The sequence below is a fragment of the Coloeus monedula genome, assembly GCF_965178545.1.
Source record: "Coloeus monedula genome assembly, chromosome: 4".
NCBI lineage: Eukaryota > Metazoa > Chordata > Aves > Passeriformes > Corvidae > Coloeus > Coloeus monedula.
Window position 1 is genome coordinate 63855443 of NC_138784.1, and position 24318 is coordinate 63879760.

The window sequence follows — 24318 nt, forward strand, 5'->3', positions numbered from 1 at the left end:
ATTTTCTCTTATTCAAGGCATTGCAGATTGACAGTGATGTTACTTGTTGAGCCAGGAGCTGAAACAGGAAGTTAAATGTTTCTCTTCCATATTTAGGCACTTGTTTCTTTTCACCAGTTGCTCAGAATTTTTTTCCAAGTGTAGGTAACTGCTGGTAAAAATACCTGGAGGATTTTCTCCTCCTAGTTGTTATGTGGGAAAGGACATTGAGGTTTATACCCATCACAACATAGTGGTGCCACTTCTGCCTTGACCTTAGTGATTCTTGAGAGAAATCTGATAGAAGTGTCTGTCTAATTTTGCACAGGAGCAGGGGGTTGGAAGAAAAACTTCACAATTTAGGTAAGATATTGACCAGCTGGTACACTTGTATTAATGGTCTATGTTATTACAGGTGTCTGGTGTTACTGGGGGCTTATTTGGTAAAAATATTTGTTCAGTGATGTAAAGACATGCCACAGAACAGGAGTCAGAATGATCAGCTGGGGTCTATGGATTTAACTGTGTTCCCAGTGCTTGTCCAGTCAGTGATGTTTGGATCAAATATACTTGATTAACTTTGCCACTTGTTTGTTTAGTTTGGTTTGTTGGGGTTTTTTTTGAGGGGGGTTGTTTGGTTTCTCTGTTTCACTCTTAAAATTTTCATTGACAAACTGATGAAGAAATGCTAGGAAGATAAAAAACCTCTTCATTGTTTTTCTGGCAGAGATCTGCTAATTATCATGGCTCTTGGCTAGCTTGGCTTCTTGCTGAGGATACCAATACAAGTTATTCTGGCAATTAGTTTATTTCTTCCTGTCACTAATAACCTCTTGTCTAGGAGATTGGCTGTGGAATTTGCACAGCTTAGCCTGTCAGGTGACTGACTTTCCCACAGTGTAACTGTGCTTTTTGAGCCTTTTAAAATATATTTACCATTTTAGTCCTTTCCCCCTCCTATAATAATATGCAGAACATCACCTATTCTGGAGGTACTTCTTAGTAATTGTCTCCTGTGGGACATGAAGACCTCTGTGACACAACAGTGCACAAGCCAGGGAGCTGTAAGTTTGCATCAATCCAAGGCAGGCGGCTGTGGGATTTATTTTCCAGAGAGCCAAGTGCCTCTTTTTGTTCTAACAAGATATGAGTCATAGCAGGGACATGGCTGTGAATACTTATTGCTTTCACTGGGATGCACAGAGCAGAAGGAATTTCAGTATGGAAAGAGGACATGAAGTGATTTGTTAAAAATTCGTTATTTGCTTGGGGAATTTGTACTGGTATTATCTGGGATAGCTGTGCACACCAGGGACAAGAACCATGCTGTTCCCTCTTTTTTTATTTTTAAGAACAGAAAGTGACCACTTGGGAATTTGCTGTATTTATAAAGTATTTAGCGAGCACCTAACTGATAATGACAAGTTCAACACAAGTCATCATGCTGCAGTTGTATTTTTCTGTGTGTGCGTGGTTTGGCTGGTTGCCTAATCAGAATGTTGGACTCAGATTTTTTTGTGAACATTTAGGGGTGGTAAAGTATCTGTTACTTGCCTAGAAACAGGAGTCCAGAAGGAACCTTTTTTTATCTTCAGATCCAACCCTTTGCCCAAGCAAAACAGAGAGAAGGCACTGTGTGGATTTCCCCCAGAGCCCTGTCAAATGTTTCATAATCACAACCTGCCACAGTGCTGCTCTTCCAGCCCGCTGTCTTTCTTGTTCAGTAGTTGACCATTACACCAAACCTAACACAAAGAAGCAACAGCTCTCCCCAAAGTGATATACCTACAGCCATACCCTTCCTGAGGCAGCTGTCAGCTGCTTGGAATGCTCAGCCTTTACAAGCCACACTGTGAAGAATTACATTGTAAAGGATAAGCATACGTATTGTCTGACTTTCCCCACCTCTGCCTCTGACCCATTTAGCCACATAACCATAAAGATGATACAAACAGATGCCAATGAACTTTAATATTGCTCTTACTTTAGGAGTTTTATTTCTTAAGCACATTATTTTCATTCTTTTGACTCAACTTTCATTAGGTATTTATGAATGTCAGAGGACTAGTGAAGGTTTTTCTTATTTTTTCAGATTCTTTTCCATGTTGTTCTGATTTAAACCTTTGGAAACAGGTATTTTTTATTGATTTGACCTTGCAGTATTAACATACAGTGTACGGTCAAAGGATTGTATTAACATTTGTTACAGCCTAGTCATTCATATGCAAGAATTCAGTATAAATACTGCTTTAAATTTAGTATAAACCCCACTATATTTTTCCCATATAAATCCTCAAATGATCCATTCTTTAACTTAAAATGTTAGTCAATCTCTAGGCTATTTAGTAGTATTGTTCCAGTTTATAGATGGGGGTTGTCTAGATTTTTTTTTAATAGCAGTCTGCACCAACTAAATGAGGGCCTGTACTTAAGCAGAATTACTTTGTTGCATGAATCACACATACAAAATTAAATCACATTTTTGAACTCTTGTGTCTGTTCCCATAATAATACAGTATGATGTATTTTGGTCCTCTTCCTTCTGTTCATGGTTCTCAGCAACTTTCAGTGCGTTTCAGTCTTCACTTTTCCATGCTAATTTTCTTTATTTTCTCCCTTCTAATCAGGACTCTTGTGCACTCTTGCCCCCTTTCTCCCCAGGGTCTATAGCCAACCCCCCCAGAGCCTGACTTGGTAACAACTTTGGGTTGGACAGGCTGCAATTCAGACTCTGCTGACTGTGCTGGGTGCATCTTTGTACAGAAAGGACTCTGAGATGAGCAGTTTGGGTGAGGAGGATGGTGTTCTCCATACTCACACCCAGGCAGATGAACTCCAAGCCTGATATTAAAAAAAGTACCTGTGTGTCCCTTGTGCAGCTGCTATACTGGATGCCCAACATATTCAGACTGCAAAGCACTGGGTTATTTAAGGTCTCTTATTTCTGCAGTCCATTAAACAATCTTGTTAAGCTCTGGTTTAAGGAAGATAAGCACAATAATATTAAAGATAAATGAAGCCAGAAACTTTATTGCTCACTCTTGTTCATATCTAAACTATAAGACTATGCCAGCTTTCACTCGAATTATGTCACACAAAGAATCCACTTTGAGGAGGGAGGACTGCGGCTGATGAGGAGGAAGTGTCATTGTTGTAGATTGATGCCTGAAGTTAAAAGTGGTCAAAACAATAATGGGAACTTATTAGGAAGGTAATATATACCATGCTGCTCAAAGTAGTAAAATTTAATGCTATGTTACTGAAAAATGAATGTGGTGGTGGTGGGGAATACAGGCAAAAGTAATGCAGAATATGTGGAACAGGGTATTAGGAGTGAATTTCAAAATATATCACTTCGATGTTAAGCATGAGTAAAAAAAATCTTCATATTAAACCATAGGAATTATGAGGAAAGGAGTGAAGACTGAAACAACAGGCATCATTTTTACCACTGGGTGTGCAATACAATGTTATGCTCAGATTTCTATGTTACGGATGCATCTGGTTGCCTCTGCTTGGAAAAACTATAGTAAAACTAGAAGATGAGAGAGAGAGAATATCTTCCTGTGTAATGGGAAGCTAAAGTAAGTTTCCTCAATTTTGGGAAAGGGATAGTTGAGAGAGCTGTGGAAGTTATCTATAAATGTTGAATTCTGTTGATAAAGCAAATGTTTTGCTGATACTGAAAAGACAAGAATTCCGAGAGAAGAGAGCTTAAAAATAAAGGAAAAACATTTTCATGAATTATGTAAATAAGTGGGGGAGCTCCTTGTCACCTGAAGCTGTAAAAGTGTAAACTGAGTGTGGGTTCATTCAATCCCCTTGCCCTGGTCATTGATAAAAATATTAAAAAGGAATGGCCCCAATACTGAACCTGGGGAACACCACTTGTAACTGGCCACCAACTGGAACACCACTTGCAACTGGCCACTGCTCCTTGGGCTCAGCCATCCAGTTGTTCACTCAGTGAACAGTGCACCTTTTCAAGCCAGGGGCAGCCAGATGCTTCCGTGTTCTCCAGCATCACTTGAACTCCTGCATTTCATGATATTTGCTTATCATAATTCATGTGTCTGTAAGAGGATTTGTATTATTTTAGCCTGAGGTAAGCATGTTCAGCAATCTGGTTTTAGATGGCATGCTTCCTTAGCTGGAATTAAGACAAAAGTCCTTGCAAATGTTTAGATGTTACTGAGTTATAATAAATTCCTAGTAGATAATTATATTTGCTGTCTTTTCAAGCCAGCCTTCATTTTCTTTTTTAATGCTATTGTTAATTGTGTATTGAGAGAGTGTTTGTCTTTTGAGGACAGCAGAATAAAAGGATTTACCAAACTCTTCTGAAAATCCACACAGTGCAGTAATATTCAAACCTTCTAAATAATTTATTGAGAGCACAGCCAACAATATGAAATTTTCATGTATGGGTATCAAACAGGCAACCTCACATAAGCTTGAAAGGCATGAAAAATAAGGTTAGGCTTCAAAACAGGGGTCAATATTCTCAGGCTCAGAGTAATAAAAAGGTAATCACAATAACATTTAATCTGTTTTTAAGAAAAATTTTATGTTGGTGCATTTCATAGAAGCATGACAAAATTTGAATTCAAAACTTAATAAGGAGAATGGTGGTTGCTGAATAAGGACACAAAACAGTTCCAACAAAAACCAGTAACCAGGTTTGTTTCATGCCGTATGCAGCTGGTGAGGTCTAGGAATGACCATCATTTCTTCCCATCTTCTCCTGGGACTTTGGATAAGAGAAAAAGTATACTACCACTGACAAAATACATGTCACAAACATTTGAGTCTAACCATCATGTAAATACTGTTAAAGCATATTTTACTGGCTTTTATGTTATGCTGATAAAGCTCATATTAACAATATTTCAGTAAATAATATGATTTTTATTTCTTAAGCTAAAACTATAAATAACTGTCCTGTTCAATCATTATAGGAAATACTATTTAGATGTTTTTTCTTGTTTTGTCTATGGTACAGACTTTCATTCAGTGGTTGAATTTTTAGAGACATAGCTGACATACATTTTAGTGAAACAGATTTTTTTTCATATGCAGGTTATTGTGTTTACTGCTTAAATTCTTCTAATGCTATTCAGGCCTCTGTGAATTATCGAATGGAATAACAGACATTTGCTGATACCCTTTGGAGTGTTTTGGTACTACAAGGGCTTGCTAAGTTGCTAAGCATTAGTGATATATTTGGCACAACACAAGAAAGAAGATAAAGACAGTCATTGTCTCTGATGTCCTTGGGTGAGCTCTGGGTTCTGGGATGCTTAATTCCTGCTCAGTTACCTATGATGTGGGCAATACTTGGACATTTTAATAGAAATTGGATAATTGATTTACTCTGTGTGAATGGGTCTTGGTGGGAATAATCTCAGTTTAGCCATCTTCAGTGTTGACATCTACAGCTGAGCTTTACAGTCTAGGCTCCCTTTATAGTCAGTGAGGAGAATCAGACATTTCTGGAGTGTGATTCATCTGGTCTGTTTTAAACATCAACATTAGGGTGAGATGTACAGCCTAAATGGGGTGACATAAATAGATGTGATGTGATGTTCTCTGGGGCTTTATATAGCAGTAGCACACATTCACTGGGACACTGACTGAAACCTCCATCTTCTCCTTCTAAGAAGGCTGCCCCAAAAGGAAGAGAGGACGTGCCTCTCTCTGTGCCAGCTGGAATTCACTTTTTCCCATACAAAATGCAATGCCTGCGGCTAAGGGACAGTGGCTGGGCCCTGCAGGCACTGGAGTTCAAAATATTTTAAAACAATATTTTGTTGGGAAATTCAGATTTGAATCCTCTTACCTAGGTGAGAGCCTTAATTGCCCATCTGTTGGTTATAAGCAGCCAGTCTTACCTCTCCTCTGTCAGGTCTCTGGGCTGTGCCAGTGTATTTGGTGTTGCCAGCTGGAACAAAGCATCTCTCTGCTCAACATGGCCAAGCTTCTGGTGGCTTTGAATATGGTCAGAAATGTATTTAAGTTAGGGATTTTGATACATGGGAAGTGGGACTCTTGGGTCTTACATTGGAAGTCTGTTCACAGGTCTAACCATGGGACTCTTCACTTTTAGTGAGATGGGAGTGGTGAAGCATCTCGGACCACGTAAACAAATGTGACCAATCCTTTATAGTTCGGGAATACAAGAGTAAGCACTTTTTATATTGCTGCTGATGTCATCATCACTGTCTTGTTACGAACTTTCAAAAATATAAGTAACATCTCTGCAAATAGTTCTTTTACAAGGCTGACAGGCTACTCTGCATCAATGACAAATGATATCTCTGGATATCATGTTACAGACATCTTGCCATACATCTGCAATCTATTTTCAGTTCTCTGTTGTTCATTACCAATTTAGGAAAGGATATGAAAAGCTTTAAAGACACAGACATTTGAGGGAGCATGGAGCAGAAGAACTGAAACTGTATTGTAACACAAAGCAAGGCCAGATCAGATTTTTAAGCTATCTAGAAAAAAGTTCAGAATTTGTGCATTTTTACTCCCCTCCATCTGAGAATAATTGCTAAAGGAATTACTGGTGAGGGCATCACAGGTTAGAAATGGTGCTGGTCTGTACACCTTCAAGAAAAGCTCACTGGTGTGTTATTGTGCATTAAGTGCTTTGGTTGTGGGCTTCAGAAAACCAATACCAAAGTGAGAATGCTTTCAGTTGTAAGACTGCATGTCTGTTTACTTAACCATGCTGAAATGTCTTTTTTTGCTTTCCTCCACCTACTTGGGGAAAACCAAAACCAGTATGAGTAAGAATCCTGTGGGTTTTCTGCTTTTATTTTTCCTGAATGATGTGTAGACCTGTGATTCATACTGTTCTTGCATGCCTGTCTGGCGTTCATATTTGAAATAGCTGTATAATTATGAATTTCTCAATTCTGTGTTCTTTTGAAAACAAAGTATGTCTGCAAGCAGTAAAAATTAGTTTGATGTCAACATGCATTTCACTAGTCTTTTAAAAATTTCTTTTTTAGTAACAAGGTCCTGAGTGCAATTCAGTAGATACACTTTCTGGATTATTGTAGCAATGCATTCTCCACTACTCACAAGTACATTTATCAGCACATTATTTGGAATGCATACCTGTAAAGCTCTGTCTGAGTATTTATAGATTTCTAATTACTGTGGTGTCTTAACAGTTGCCTTTAAATAAGGCATCAGGGCTTATTCTCTTCTTACCAGCAATTTCATCTGTAGTTGGCATTTCAGGAGTGGTCTGGCATTTTATGGATTTGGACTCGGTATTATCTGTGCCCTGACAGCACTACGTGCCCAGATGGGTTTTCCTGTGTTTGGCATTGCATGAGGGTGACAGAAAGGTTCCATTGCCTGAAAAAGGCAACCAACTTGGGAAGGGACAAAGAGCTTCTTCCCTGTGTTGAGAGACTGAGGGGAGACATAGCAGTCTACAACTTCCTCACAAGGGGCAGCAGAGGGGCAGACACTGATGTCTTCACTCTGGTGACCAGTAACAGGAACTGAGGGAATGGCCTGAAGTTGTGTCGGGGGAGGTTTAGGTTGGATATTAGAAAAAGGTTCTTCCCCCACAGGGTGGTTGGGCACTGGAACAGCTCCCCAGGGCAGCGGTCCCAGCACCAGCCTGACAGAGTTCAAGAAGTGTTTGGACAATGCTCTTGAGCACATGGCATGACTCTTGGGGATGGTGCTGTGCAGGGCCAGGAGCTGGACTCGATGGTCCTTGTGGGTCCCTTTCAACTCAGCGTACTCTGTGAATGTAGTGTGATGTTTACAGTCTTTGCTGTATTGATGTTAGTCTCCATTCCTTTTGCAGGATCCTGCAGCATTGTGAAGGGACAGAGGGCTCTCTGAACAGTGCCATTGCACACCTGACTTGCAGAGGCTGGTATATTTTTTTAGGAGTGAAGAAAAAAAACCCGAAAGCATTACTTCAGCGTAAATAATTTATTTCCTAAGAGGAAGGTTTCCAGCCATGACTCAGGTGTGTCATGATGCAATATTACAGTGTTATAGGGAACTGGCTTTGACCTTGAGAAGAACTTTAAAAAGTGCCTGTCATTGCTTTGATGAAACAAAGCCTCATTTCAGGAAGTCCACTGTCTGTGGTGATCCCATTTCACATACCAGAATTATTTTCTGTTTTCTTTATGGTATACAAAAGTGCAGTTTTACACTGTGGCTATGTCTTGACTCACTTAAGAAGTGTGTGGGGCATCAAAGACCTTTGCCTTTATCAATTCCTTCTTGTACTCTGTGATTGTCATCAACAGCAGCTGCAAATTCTGTGCAATTTCTGTATATATCAGCCCTCTTAGTGACATTTACCTGGTGCTGAAGAGCAGCCAAAATAGGTAAGACCTGTCAGTGGCAGGTATCTCCTGAGATGATCCCCTTCCTCCACCTGGCACTCTTTCTTTTACAGTTTAGATGCATTGGTTATATTTTGAGTATTTCAAATATCAGTCAAAACACATCTGCCTTTTTGGAGAGTAGATCTGTCCCTCGAGAGAATGTAAGGCAAATTTTATGCGATTACTTACACTGATTAATAGATTTCTATAATAGTATGTAGTATGTGTGGCATGTAACACTGGAAACAGTGAAAATTATGTTCATAAGAATAGCATGAATTTCTTAGAAATGTTTGACTATAACTACAGTTCAAACCCCATTTTGTCTTTCCTGTTATGCTGCTACCTCCACCTATGGTATAATTTCAGCAGCATCTTTGCCAGCCTCCTTCTTCCTGATCCTCTTCCTCCTCGAGGCATGTCAGCTCCTGGCATTGCCAGAGGCCGTGCTGTTCCTTGTCCCACGGGAGGCACCAGCTCCAGGGCTCTCGCAGAAACTTGTTGTGCAAAATGAAAGGCTTCTCCAGAAAAGGCTGCTGCATCCCCTTCCTTCCCAAGGAGATAACATCAAAGCTTCCCAGAGATGGTGGCATTGGCAGGATGAGACCTGCCCGTGTGCCTGCCGAACCAGCCTTGTTAGCAACTGAGCCCAGCAGCAGGTATGTGCTGAGTGTGCAGGAGCTGCAGTCAGCAGCTCCCCATGATTTTTGGTGGAACCATGAGGGCCTCATGATTCTCAGAAACACATTTTGTGACCACGGCCATAGTACAGAAAGAAAGGTAGGGCAAATAGGCACCAGAGGATACTTCCATGGTGTTTCCCACCCCCAATATGATTTTTTCTTTCACGGAGCCATTTCCTAGGCTTGTACAAAATAAACTGGAGTTGTGCGCTAATCCGTGTATTCCTATCCACATGTTTGTGGACAGGAATGTTCCATATTCATCATGCAAACACTGTTCATTTGATTTAGAGGGTGGACTAAGAGTACACAGTGGACTGCTTTTGTGGCTGTTAACCAGCACGTGAGGCTAACCCACACTTTGTTGTTGGGTTTTGTATCTGGTCTCTCTTCCCAGTCACTCTGAGTCCCTCATAGAGACTTTCTAGGGTTTCCAGGCTACAGGTGCAGATCCCATCTCCTGCTTTTCATCACCTTCTCTTGGCTGCTTTCTCCAGCTGTGGTCTCCTCACCCCCATCGCTCCCCACTTTTTCTCCAAAAATTTCTCTTCCCCTATTCCCTGTACTGGTTTCAGTCACCACCTCCTCCATCCTAGTTCACTTTTGCCCTCAGGTCTACTTTTCTGTCTCCTAAGTTATTGGTGATGGTGTTCATCAGACTTTTGGAGCAACTTTGTTTTTGTGATATTTTGTACATTTCTCAGAGTTTCGAGAAGTGGGATTTTGATGAATCAATGTTTTCCTCATCAGAAGGCTTTGACTTTTGATAAAGATCCCTCTCTTTCCCCGTTCTCTCCAGCCAGCAGATATGACTTCCTGCTTTAAAACACTGAGAAGCTTTCCATATCAAAACATCATCAGATGCTCCAACAAAGCAGACTGAAATATATTTAATGGGACTTTTTTCAGCAAACTTTTATTAGTCAGAGAGTGCTCTAAGAGTACTAAGTGAGGACAGAGTCTCCAGAAATATTTAGATACTAAAAATGAAAATGTCTCTGTTGAGCATGTGTGAACTCTAATTTTATTTTTTTAATGTGTATATATATATAAAATATAATTTGTCCAAACTTGGAGGAACACTCTCACACTTTAGATCAGAAGATTGATGAAAGCAAAGGACAGTGAAGTTTTTCATCCAGGGCAACACATTTTCCTCTAACCTCATCTCAGAAATGAATGAAATATTTTGATTGAAATTCCTTCTTCCTTAAGTAATTAAATTGGTCTGAGGGAGACACCATGAAAAACCCAAGAAGTCCAAGGGGGTAAAAATTGGCAAGGATTTCAGGAAAATAGGAGGAAGTGTTGGCAACTCTTAAAGTAGTTACCACCTTTGCCTCTAAATTTTGCAGAGTGATGTTTTCTGATCAGTAGGTTGTTCCAAAACTCAGCCCTCATGCATTTCTTGGGAAGATGTTCCCAGTTCCTCCTACTGGAGTACTTCAAAGTAACTGAGGGCTTCCTACCTGCATCTGCACCTTGGGTTATGTGCTCCCATCCCTGGTGTGAGGGGTGAGACATCTCTGGTGCAGCGGCCGGGAGGGCTGGCACAGGAGGCTGCTCAGGGTGGGGTGGCAGGATCCAGCTTACCCCTGCCCAGCCACTTGGTCCCCAGTGACAGGAAGGCCTCCTCACTGCTTCACTCACCAAATTCTCCTCCTACAGAAGGGTCTTGTTGAGGATGGAGCAGTGCCTGCTTGGGCTCGTAGATGACACCTGCTGCTGTGTTGCCCCTTGGGTGCCATGGGGCAGCAGTGGGGAAGTGCCAGAGCCCCCCTTACCTGCCCATCCCTGGGTGCTCTGTGCAGTTGTGTCCTTCCAGGTGTTTTTCCAGTCATGACATTGGTTCTTGCTTCTGTAGTGCCAGATATTTGGCACCAACTACACATGGCATGAGCCATTGTAAAGGCACAAACAAAGCCTGGTGGAGAGAAACTTCTTGCTGCTTTTGGAAGAGAAATTTAAGACCCCACAGTAACAAGCCCTAGTCCCTATATAAAATCACTGTCCTGTTGCTGGGCTGTGCATTAGCACAGCTTTCTTGTTCTTGGTCATTATCACTTGGCATAGTGTGTTTCTTTCATTTTATGAGAATTTGATGTATTTCACCAGTGGGTAGAAAAAAAATCATCACTGAGAATGTCGTGATTAATTTTTTTTCTCTTGGAGAACAATGAAATTATTCTGAAATGTATGACACGTGTATAATAACAGCCTAGTGCTCTGTTTTTAAAAAATGTGCTAGAGGCAATGTGCAGTTTCCCAGAGGCTTAATGAGGCACCCATACTGTGTTGGAAATTTTTCAACAATAAAAATTGACCTATTACATGCTTATGTAAAATGAGGGTTGACAATCACACAAATATGTCCAAAGTCAAATACAGGCATTGTGAAATATCACTTCTTTCCCACAGAGAAACTGGTCACCTGTTCACAGTAGGCTTTTGCATTATATCCTATCCAGTAAAGAATAAGATGCTTCCCCACAGGGACACAAAATGGCAGCAAAGTACTGGCCCAGTGCCCTTCTATCAATGCTTTTCACTGACTCTTTTGCCAAGTCTTCAAAAATAACACATAGGCATACTTTTCAACATATGTTTTGCCTCTTTGTTGGTTTAAAGGCATAAAGGGAAGAAAAGGTCATGTATTATTCACTACTTTATTGTCAAATGCAAGAAAAATTCATTGTTTGCTTGTCTGATTTTATTTTACTCTCCCTAATACATCTTTTATTTAAAAAAAAATCTGGAGTCTTTTGCTGTTCTTTTAACATATATCAGAAGTAGCCTGTTCTTAAAAACGAAACATATGTCTCTGAACCTGCATCTGAATTCAGGGAAGTGTCTATTGCAAAACACTGAAATTTGGAGTCATGGGAGCAGAAAAGTTGGATTCAGGGCTTTTTCAGTGTAGTATTGAATAATCAAAGAAAGGAAGATAATTAAATACAAAGAGTTGAAGGTTAAATTAAACATGGTAAATATTGCTCCTCTGCTCAAAGTAAATTAAGCTATTGTCAACATTTTTCTGTTTTTTAAAATATTAAACACTAAGTTTAAGCCAAATGTGTACCACTGAGGAAACACTAAATGACTATTAAGATTTAAGAAACCAAACAGTTTCTCTGGTGAATGTGTATCACCAGTGAATGTCCTAGCAGTACCTTGCTTCAGTTACCTGGCCAGTCACTGGCTCATGATGTCCCCAGCAAGAGAGGGAAATATAGGGAGGTAGAATGTGATCTAGGGAGTGATCAGAGTTTACCAGCAAGCACTGATATCTCCGAGTTAAGGGAATAGAAAGGACTGAGGTATGAAAGCAGAATGAGTGTGGTAATTGAAGCCTGGATCCATCTTCAGTGTATGAGGCTACAAGTCATAAGACTCTTCTTCAGCAGGGAGAGCTTTTTGTTGTTTTATTGATCTTCATATGGTTGGTGACTGCCCAGCTCTCCGATTTGTTGAGGTCTCTCTGCAGAGCCTCTCTGCCTTTGAGGGAGTCAGCAGCTTCTCCCAGTTTCGTATGATCGCTGAACTTGTTCAGTATCCCCTCCAGTCCTGTGTCCAAATAGTTTACGAAGATGTGGAAGAGCACAGGGCTGAGGATGGAGCCCTGTGGAACCCCACTAGTGACAGGTCCCCCGTCTGATGTCACCCCAGCCACTGTAACCCTTTGTGCCTGACCTGTGAGCACCTGTCCCATGGTGTGTTTATTGAGCCATGTGCCAGAAAATTTTTTCAGAAGGATCTTTTGATAAAGAGTATCTAAAGCTTTGCTGAAGTTCAAAAAGATTGTATCAACTGGTTTCCCTCGTGGGCTACCTTGTCAAACACACCAAAATAAAAATATGAGAATTAGTGTGTACAAGAATTAAATAAATGCTGCAAGAACTGTCAATTCTAACAAAGAACATATAGATTCAAATGTTACTTGTAATTGCTATTTGGATGTTTTCTGCTATTACTTAAGAATGTAATAAAAATACACTCCCGAGCTATTTAAATACAATCTGTAATGTCTCAGATGCCCATATACCTTAAATGTACAATACTGTAATGAGCATGATAACCATAACTTGGCACTCTATTTAGGTCCAGAGAGAACAGTACCATAATCCTGGTTATTTCATTGCCTTTACTATGCTCTAATGTCTCGACAATTGCTTATAAGACATACATTCCAGTGCATTATTTTTTAACTCCTGTATTTCGTGAATAGCATAGTTTACGCTTCTGGCAAAGACAACTTCCCAAGCAAAACTGAAAGTAGAAATGTCATAAATATTGCGGGAATTCAGATGGATTTGCTGGACTATATGATGGGATCTCATTCAAGAGCAAGAGCCTACTCACAGAACATGTATAGGATCATAACTACAATATTTACACATATTTTATTTTCTCTCATTTCAGTGACTATTTCAACAAGTACCTTCTTTGATGGCTTACTGGTAACTGGGCTCTACACATCTACCAGTGTTCAGGCTTCCCAGAGTGTTGGTGGTTCCAGTGCTTTTGGATTTGGTAAGTCCAGTGTAATTTACCTTCTGCCACCCAGGGTAATGAATAATTGGTTGTACAGAGGACATCAGTATCAACACAATTACTGGAACAGGTTAATTTAGACTGAGTAATCAATAATACATGGAAATCAGTGGGAGTCAATGAGATAAGGCAGTGGTGGCTTTTAGGAAGCTTTTATTGCTTCCTGTGCCACCTTCATCTTTGCTCAGCGCTGGTATTAGTATGCTGAATAATATAAATTTTAAGAGACAAAACCCTCAGCAGATAAATTGTTTTAAACAGCCATTTCTAAACATTTTGTATGAACTGAAGCATTTAGCCCAAAGCCTCTAACTGTTTCTTGGGCTGAAAACCTGTTTCCTTTAAGCTTATGTCAACCTACTTTTCCGTTCAGTTTATGGCATATTCCTTAAAACCAGAATGCTGGTCAAGATATTTTATACAACCAATTATTTACCAAGTCCAAAAAGCAGAATTTTAGTAAAAGGGGTATGATAGCCTTTGCAGATTTATCATGTTTTTCAGGTTCTGCTGTAGCCCTCAGCAGTAGCAGCTGTGCTAAGGACAAACATTTTTTAAATAATCCCTTCTAAGTTTGTGCAAGTAATTGACAGCTATACCTTCTGCAGTTTGTTATTTGGTAGCATTTTTTATATCCTTACAAATAATAGTAACAATTGCATTCCTCCAATTGGAGGAACTCAGTGACCCTAACAAGCAATCTATGGTGAAGGTACAAAAACAGGTACCAGTCACACGGGACACCAACTGCACTGCACTTGCAGTAGCATATTTAAATGCTAATTTGTCTTCTGGACAGAATTCAGTACTTTCTTCATAATAACCTCTCATGGTACTTACTTTTGTTATAATGCATGTAGAACATGAGTGGTCTGGGCATTTGAGTGTCATCCAGCAGACAGACATTTGCTTGTAAATGAAAGAATGTAATGTAAATAGCACATTATTTAAAACTGTACTGAGGGGTAATTTGAGAAGGGCTTTGCTTCTGTGGATAACACCACCATTCAACTTCAGACTTTTTGCTCAGCCTTTCAAAGGGAAGAGCATGGCTGGCACAGGTATTTCATGCCTTGTGCAAAAGGCACTGAAAGCTTCTCTTTTCTGGAAGAATTCGTGCTGTTGTTTCTCCTTTCCCACTGTACTGTTTACAGGATGAATAAGATCTGATGGAGTAAGCAAGACAGAAAGTAATTATCAATATGAAATTTCTGGGATGTTCTAGTTACTGACAAGCTATTACCTATAAGTGTTTGTATCACATCATTGGGCAGATCATGGCAAACTCACTGGGCAAAGTATACAGGTCATGTTTAATTACATGTAAGCTTTTAAGAATGACAATTAAGCAACATTTTAAGAGCCTAAATACCTTGTGCGTTTACAAAGAATGTCTGTATTTTTCCCTAAATTTGTATTTTCATTTGTAGAATAAGGCTGTTTCAGTTGACGTTTTATTGAGACAGATGTTAAAGTAACATGTGATGTGTGACAGGAAAAACAATGTGGCCTTCTTTAACTTGCCATGGGTCATTCTCTAGCTCTTGATGTGTTACTTTGACCATTCTGTCACTGTAAGATAACCAAAAATTAAACTGGTGACATGTGTGTTCTGTATCCAAAAGAAACTCCAAGCCTGGAAAAATCCAAAAGGCAAAGTGATGCAAAAACAGTCATGCAGAGTTGGACCTACTTCATTTTGCTCATCAATACAAATTCTCAAATATCATGCCTGGGGAGATCTGATGCTCTGCCTTGAACATGCCTCCATTTATGTCAGGGAAAAAGTGCTGCCATCTCTGAATTTTTTTTTTTTTAACTTTCTGTGGGTAAACTGTAGGGTCAGTTGTGTTACAGTGTTAGCTACAAAATATTTTAAATAAAAGTCTCATTTTTCTGTTTTCTTTGCTACTTCCTAAGCTTGTATATACATTGAAAAAACAAAAGAACCAATCCAAATGTTTCATAACAGATGATGCTCTTGTGCAGTGTCTTTGAAGTCACAGTAAAAAGCCAACAGTGAAGAAAAATGGCAATGGCTTTTAAATGCAATTTTATATGAATGCTCAATCTATGATGTTCTGATGGCTCCCAGGACTAAGAAATTCATAAACTTTTCCTATCTCTACCTTGCAGTGAGAGATGAGAAGGCTGGCCTCTTCCAAAAAGCATTTATCATGTAAATGATATGCTTCTAAAAATTTTTTGATAGTTTTAAAAAGTAACAATATTTTAAAATCCACCCTTTTCAGTAGAAAAATAGAGCAGTCTCCACAGTATTTAATATGTTGTTTAGTAGAATAGTAGGTGGGAGTGACACTGTTTGGTTTTCTGAAGAAAACATAAAGCGCTTTCTCCAGAAACCCTGAATCCATCTGTTGTGTCATCATTTCCAATCAGCAAAGAAGCTGTTTCTCTTTTGAGGCAAGTGATTGTGATATTCCTGTTAGATTTAGCTTGCTGGAAATTATTATTTTTTTTAATGTTGAGGACTAGTCAGGTTCAGAGACCTCAATTCAAAGATTTATATGGTTTACCATAGATTAGATGGGGGTGGGGCGCAAAGCTGGGCCTTTAAAACCTGAAGATAGTAGTATTCTGAAATTGGGTTGATAGTGGTTGCTTCTGGTGCAGGAAAGAATATTTTTTTCTCCCTTGCAATATTACTATTGAAATGCTCTTGTCTGTCTCACACAGGAGTCACGATAGATTATCATAATCTTCCAGACTGCCCAACAATTTGAAGTCTCCCTAACATACATATATGTCTCTTCTGTGCTATGAGTTAATGTGTTGTGACTACAATTATCTTTTACCAATTTAGGAAGTTGCTTGATGGAGACACAATCATTGTCAGTTACCACAGTTAACCACGTCAAGAAGCTTTGAAGAAGAAAAGAAAAAATGTTTTAGTTCTTAAGGTTATGTTTTCTTTCTTCTTCAGTACACATTGTGTAGGCAAAGAAATAGTTCCTGATTTCCTCTGTGGGATTACATTGACATGAAGCTCCCAAACTTTTATTTGGGAGACCTAACAATTTTTTGGTGCGAAATGTGTGAACTTTTGGGTATAAAAGTTGATAGTGGTCATAAATAATAATGTTTTGTCCCTGGCTGAACTATTCTCTGGGTTCAGATAAAGGTAAAACTAAAATTGTAAAACTAAATTTATAATTGGGATCAAACATAAGTGTGTTGAAATTTGACTAAGCAAGGTGGGAGGATCCTTTAGTAAAGAAATTATCCTTAAAAGTAGCTGTTAAGAAGACTGTTTCTTTCTTCATTAGATTCCCTGATACAACAGATACCCTCAGCTGCATCTCTCCAGTGTCATTTTCACTTTCCTTTTCTGATCAGTGTGGTGTGTACATGGAAATGTCCCCACATCTTTCAGTGTTGTTGGCTGAAGGGCAATCCCACTCTTTGCATCCCCTCAGTAGCCCTCAGTTTATTCACACCCTGTCCGTCTCTGGAGTCACATTTTGGACTTCTGTGGGATCTCTTTATCCATCAGTGTTTTCCTTTCTTCTGCTTTTGTCTCGGAGGCTTCTTGTTGGTGTTTGGCCTTTTTTTCGACAGCTTGGGTCATCTGGCTGTGCTCTGGGGTTTATCAGCCCACCAAGACTGATCTCCCATGCAGTCATTTAGGGGCTCTCAGTGCTTGGCTTAGTCCAAATATAGAAGAAGAAAGTGAGAGGCAGGAGTACTAAAAAAATGTTACAAAGCTACAAATGTGGTGGTGGGTTTGATGGGAATGATTGCTTGCAAATGAGAGTAAGGATAAATAGTTTGGTGGGTGGCAGGGGAACCACTCTGTAGCTTGGCATAAGAACGAAAATACCGCATGGCTGCTCCAAAGCTGTGTGCTCTGGAAAGCAGGGAGCAGGGAGCATGGCATAGTTCCTACAATTAAAGGAGAAGATTACAGCCTAATCCCTCAGCAGCGATAAGGAGCGCCATGAGCTGAGGACCTGAATCTGTCTCATTACACAGGATCATCCTGGTGACAGGCGGGCTGAGCAGACACATGTGCTGGGCTGCGTACATCAAAGCTTGCCTTTGACCTGCCACTCACACTGCATCTCCAGTTCTTCCCAAGGCTTTCTGGCTCCCTGGTAGCTTTTCACATGATGAATACATGACAAATTATATTTAAGTTTGGTGTAATTAGTTTCCTACAAACTGTGGTGGGAAACAGCCTTCTAGCTAAGCCCCCCAAAACCTAATTTTATGCAAAATCATAATCACTACACCAGTGTGCACCTTTTAGTGAATGTGGAATTAACAAGTAATTTCATGGTAACATTTATATATGCATTAACCTTCCAACCTAAATTGCAAAGGTCCTCTTAGAAGTCTGTAGGTTCTATTGTAGTAGAGACAGTGGACTCCAAATTCTCATTACATTGGAAAGTGTTGCCATAGGCCTAACTGGATAACAAAAATTTTTTGTTTATATTCTGTGTAGGTTTACACAGCTTGTAATTTGCAATCTTTTAAAACAGATAACCCCATTCTACTGTCAGGTCATAAACTCCTCATGAAATTTAGGTTTTGTTTAACTGTGCAGGATACTTTATAAGAAACTAGGAGAGTGATGTTGCCTGGAAACATTTTAGTGCCTGAACTTTCATCTTCTTTTGCTAAAAAGCAAAAAATAGAAGATGAAAGCGATATTGAAGTCTTTTCTCTTTTGCAATTCTTTGTTTCTATATCATGAATGTGATCATACATATTTTAAGTAATACATTGACTCTCTGGGATTTAAAAAAAATGAGTAGTTAAAAATATTCTTTGAAATATGGTGAATAATACATTTCCTAGAGGAAATCCTGGAAAGAGCAATTGCCAGATATAATGTAATGCCATATAAATTATCTTATACTCTTTTCTTTTTACTGTTCTATTGCCTTTCAACAGGATTAAAGCAGCCTTCAAATAATCCTCCGCTGGGTATTTTGGTTACATATGTGATTGCATAGCCAACGAAAACCCCCTCTCAATTTATAGAGGAAGGATCATTTTGATTTGGATCTGTATGGGTTGGGAACTGGGGAAAAGGAAAAGAGTGGTTTCCAGGTCCCATATCCCTTTCACTCTGAGCAGGCTTAGGGCAGAATTACTGTAGGCAGTGCTGCTGATGCTGGTTTCATCTCCAGATGAAGGGCAAGGAGGGTGCCTGGGTGGCCGAAGGACACCCACAGTGTTAAGTCCAAGGGGGTACCACAGACAATGTGCCCCAGCTCTGTCAGCACATGGGTCTGGACCATGCATTGGAAGCATCCAAGGCTCCTCCTGATCCTGGATGGGGTTTGGGGTTTTGAGCTTTCAGAGGCTTGGTTTTGGCATCAGTTTATGCTCAAACACTGATGCTTCTGGGACAATGTTTTACTTTCAGATTTTGACATATAAAGGAAAATATCCCCCACTAACATTGTGAGATGGAAAAAGGCCAACTGTTGCATTTTCTTGTTAGGTGAGCCTATAAAATTGATCCCCCCTGCTCAGTCTGCCTCTCTGTGCTTGCTCACAGCTCTAAAAAGTAAGGAATAGTCGGCAAATGACAGCTCTTAAAAAAAGTTTTCAGCTATGTACATGCTACTGATCTTGAAGTGCTTGAAGTGCAGTTTTCTAACTTACTGAAATTGCTGTAGATCCCTGGTTTACTTTGTGACAAGCCAAATGGGCTCCAGGACCCTCCCTTCACACCAGAGATATTTGCCAGAAACCAAACAGATGGTAAACTAGGAAGAAATGACCCTCGGCATTCTCATTAGAACAGTTGGGGAAATTTTAACAGGGCCCTGTTTGCCTTGTGCTGTATCTAATACCCTTTGAACTGCCACTTTTTTTTTCTTTTTTTTTTTCTTTGTTACAAGTCAACTACTGCCATGTATATTTTAATAGGGATTATCAAATACAATTTGCCCAGAAGATGTAACAGCCCTCCACTGCTAATTAGCAAAGTTTAAATAATCACTGAGTTCTGGAATAATTGGAAAGAAACAGTGATTTTTCTGCCAATGTATAATTACCAATTAACAAGAAGATAAAATATCTGTATAGCAGTCATATCTTGGAGAATTTGTTAACAGTCAATTAAATAGTGAGTTGATGCCAAACTGACATTGGTCAAGAAAGTTTACATTTGAGCTTAGTTTTAAGATACTTCCACCTACAAATGGTATGTAAGGAAACCATAATGATGATAAAACTTTGAAAGTCTGTGTGTCATAATGTTTAATTACTACTTAATTGTCTTCATGGCCAAAAGTTGACCATTTCTGCAAGTGATTGGCTATCATATGTGCCTTGTGGAAAGGGTTTCAGCTTTATTAATACAACATATATTCATTATCATGGCATAGGCGGTAATTACCCATGCTTGCCTGACAAGGAACTCTTTCCCCAAGTATTTTAACTGCTGAGGAAGAAAATTCCCCACATATAGTTGGATTAGGCAGACACCAATGCTCCAAGGTTGAAGGAACAAGCTCACTGGAGAGGGAGCCTACACAGAAAATACTTAAACTGGCCTTTAGTCTAGTTTCACCCAGTCCAATCACCCTGAACACTTTCATCCTTTTCTACAACTACTCTTGGACTTGTCAGGTTTGCCTAACTTCAGTCATGGCAGCAGCAGCAGCTATTGGACATCAAAATCCAATTTTTCCTAATCTCTTGAGAAGCTCTGAGCTAGTCCACAATTTATTTCAAATGTCTGAAGCATTATGAAGATGACAGTAAAACACTCCAAGCTTTTAACCTTTTAAATACACCTGTAGCTCCTGCTAGCACTTGTGTGGTTAAGGCTGAAAAGGATAATGAACCCCTTAGAGGTGTGGCACATGTAATATTTCTTGTATTTCTTAGCTCTGAATAGTGGGTGCAGGTGTGTTTAATCCTACAGGCAACACTTAAGGCTTTGCAGATGAGATCGGAGTGATGACTGCACTGGAGACACAGAGGAACATTCTCCATGTGCCAGTGCTTGTAAAGGGGCCTCTAGAGTTTTTAAACAAGAAAATGCCTTTAGAAATACTTTCACACAGCCAAAACCAGAGTGCTAATTGAAGTGTTGGGGCCAATTTTGGTCCAATTTAGCAAGTACATTTATTCAGTAGTGATGTTTTTTTTCAGGTCTTATATACATCCATTTTTTTTTCCCCTGGGTGGCCAGGAAATGGTATGGGGAAAAGCTAGAGAATAATTGAATTTTAATGTGATTTTTTCAATTGCTTCCTATTTTTTATAAAATGCATGTAGTAAAAAAAATGATGTAATAGTTTGTGATCTGATTGGTGTTTTTGCTACCCCTCATACCTCTGAGAATACTCCTGATTCCAATAAGGCAAGGATTTCATTCAAAATACATTAAGACATTAAATATTCATTGTGACAGGTTGGTGATTTTTATTTATACCAATATTTATTGAAAGTAATTTGAAACACTTTTTGAACTGTGCAAATTGTAGGTCCTTTAATAATGGAAAATAATATATAAATAGGTACACACACCCCTATCTATAGAGACATATGCATTTATTCCTCACTCTCCTTTTTTCATCCTGATTTCAAGTACCATGTTCAACCAGTGCGCTTTGAGCACTGTTAACCAACATATTCCAAATTTTTATGTTTTGTAAAGAAGTTGATGCCCCTTAGAAAAGGACCTGGGGGTGCTGGTCCACAGTCAGCTGACCATGATCAGTGTGTGCCTGGCTGGCCAAGAAGGCCAATGGCATCCTGGCTTGTACCAGCAATAGTGTGGCCATCAGGACCAGGCAGTGATTGTCCCTCTGTACTTGGCACTGGTGAGGCCACACCTTGAATCCTGTGTTCAGTTTTGGGCCCTTCACTATAAGAAGGACATTGAGGTGCTGGAATGAGTTCAGAGAAGGGAACAGAGCTGGGGAAGGGTCTGGAGCACAGGTCTGATGAGGAGCAGCTGAGGGAGCTGGGGGTGTTCAGCCGGAAGAAAAGGAGGCTCAGTAGAGCCTTAGCACTCTCTACAACTGCCTGAGAGGAGATTGTGATGAGGTGGGAATCAGTCTCTTCTCCCAGGCAGCAAGTGACAGGAAAAGGAGAAACAGCTTCAGGTTGTGCCTAGGGATGTTTAGATTGGGTATTAGGAAAAATTTCTTCATTGAAAGGGTAGTTAAACATTGAAAGAGGCTCCTCAGGGAAGTGGTAGAGTTGCTATGCCTGGAAGTATAAAAAAAATTAGTAGATGTGATATGGTTTAGTGGGCGTGTTAGTATTTGGTTAAAAGTTGGACTGATTTTAGAGATGTTTTGTAACCTTAATGATTTTATGAGTCTAAATCTTACCTTAAAATCCATCTTTGTTTTTATAATGGGTAAATCACTCTTGTTTGCCATGGATTAGAGAAACGTCACTGTATGACTCAATTCTCTTTTGTTACTGTTTTATTTTCTTAGCAATAACATTTGTCCTATTTGTTCACTAGCTAGAGTGTGATCTCTAAAGCAAGGACTTTCTTCTCTATTATTCTCTACAGACATGCTGGCACAATAAAACCCAATCTTTACTGTTCATGACTGTTATTATAATACAGATAATAGTGCAGAAAAGTCAAGGAAAAATGATTTAAGCCTTCATTGATTGCAATAACAATAACAAAATACTTTCCTCTCTAAAAGATGTTGTCATTATGCCTTGAGAGCTACATTCAGCTGGATTGACAGGCTGGAGTTGCATGGTAACTTGTAGTAACAGAGAGGTATCTTTAATAAATTTGGAGGAAAAGGCCATCATCTAGAAATTTAGGGCCATCTTAAAATGCATTCTGTGTGCGTATGCCTCACAATAGATCAAGCAATAGTTCCTATGGCTGCATGATCTTCACACTGCCAGTGTGCCTGCCTGCATAGCTTCTTGTCCAGAGCCTGGTTCTGTGATGCCTCATTGTCATGTGTTGTGCTGTGACAATCAGTCAGAGCCTCCTCTCCTGACTTTCTGGCTGTGCCAGGCCTATTATTTTCCCCGCATTTTGTGTTTGTCAGGATGCGATAGCATATTCAAGCAAAAATTACTGAGCTCTTGGACTTCATCAGTTAAGACGCACTGAAGCCTCTTGCAAATGTGAAGTGGCATTGGGAAATTGTTTTTATCATAATTTTGAAGACAAGTTTGTAAACTAATTTCTGGCATATTATGACAAACAAATGTCATCAGACTGCTTCCCCCATATCTGCCAATTTGCCGCATTTCGAAGTGGAGTTGATTATGTGTGGTGAAAAATCAGGCTTACAGGAAAATGGAGCCCTCTGTTAAATCCTGATCATCACCTGTCCTACCAGCTGAATTCACTGTTTTCTCGTCTCTTGTCAGTGTTGTGACTGATAATCATTTGTGTGTTTTCAGAGATGGTTCACAAGAAAAATCTGCTCCAAGTCTGCTAAAAGGAATATCCCAATTTTCAAAAATATACCAGCGAAAGGCGATTGCTGTTTGTAGGGAGTGATTGGTAGGGTTGCATCTTTATCGGATGCTAAAATACATGAACTAGAGCAGGAGTTTACCAGGTTCATGCTGGCAGTGGGAGCAGGGCCAGCTCCTCACTCTCCTGGGGCATAGGAGGGAAGAGAAGGGTCTCCCCATGCTGCTCCAGCTCAGCTATCACTGACACTGATGGCAGGTGGAGAGAAGAAGGGATTTTGCCTTTGCATGGGCAAGGTCATTCTTACAGCTTGTGCCATAGCTAAAAGGGGTATTTGCTGATTACTGAGCTTAGAAAATTTTGGGTTAGTTTGAAATGAAATTTGTAAAGTATCTAAAATGCACTTGCTCATAAGTGAACATCACTTCACAGGAGCCTGTCAGTCCAGTCCTCCTTGCTACAAAATCCCCAAGAAGAAAAAGTGCAGACCTTCACATGAAGTGCTTACTCCTTGGAGGAGGGTTGCTCCTCAGTCCCGCTCTGCTGGATTTTATTACTGAATGAATTCCATTATTCCAGTGTTGTCATGTCAGTCTGGGTGTGGCTTTGCACCTTACTTTTTAAAGTTCTTGAAAGAGAGGCAGAAAAAATGATGATTTTCAATTTCTTTAACAAAATATGTGTGTTAATACTTTAATAGTTCATCTGATGCTTGAGTTTCATTGTTTTTGGTGACCTACTGGACATACTGTCATTTGAACACTGGCTTTTGCTTCTGAAAAGAAAGGAAATATGTCTTTTAGGTCAAAACTATAAGTTCAAGATATTGAAATCCTTAAGCAAGGATTTATTTAAATTTATCAAATGAGTCAATCTACTGTAATTCTTGCCTCATTTCAACCCTTAGGAATAATAATGCAATTATTAAAATTGGTGAAGTTTGTAACAAAAGCAATTGTATCTTCATAAGCCTTAGCTTGAGCTGTTTGAGTGTTCACACTCAAAAAAAAACCTTTAGAAGAAATGCAGTGGATACACAAGTACTCATTGCAGGAAAGTAAAGATACTTTGCAGCTGTGTGAGACAGTTGGATTTCTTTCCAGATAACATAAAATTAAACAGCTGAATGTTGAAAGATCTTGTTTTGGGAAAATGTGATGTTGTTCAAAGCACTTTCACTGAGCTCTAGTTTATTTAAATAAAACTATTTAAATAATTACTTGACAAGGCTATTTTGGCAGCATTACAGCAAGTAATGAAACATTTTACATAGCAGTTTATTAATAAAGTCAGTATTTTTCTTCTCTATCACTCTGAGATTTGC

The 24318-nt window shown here is 39.5% G+C and overlaps 1 protein-coding gene across 1 annotated transcript in view; it reads left to right on the top strand.

The window, feature by feature from the left end:
* The window catches only part of RELN (reelin), a gene marked incomplete at its 5' end in the record, with an annotated part of 273918 nt that overhangs the window by 29975 nt on the left and 219625 nt on the right, over positions 1–24318 (top strand). Inside the window, one exon of the mRNA XM_082280292.1 lies at positions 13460–13570. Coding sequence (XP_082136418.1) covers positions 13460–13570 — 111 coding nt within the window. The remainder of the gene's footprint in view (positions 1–13459; positions 13571–24318) is intronic.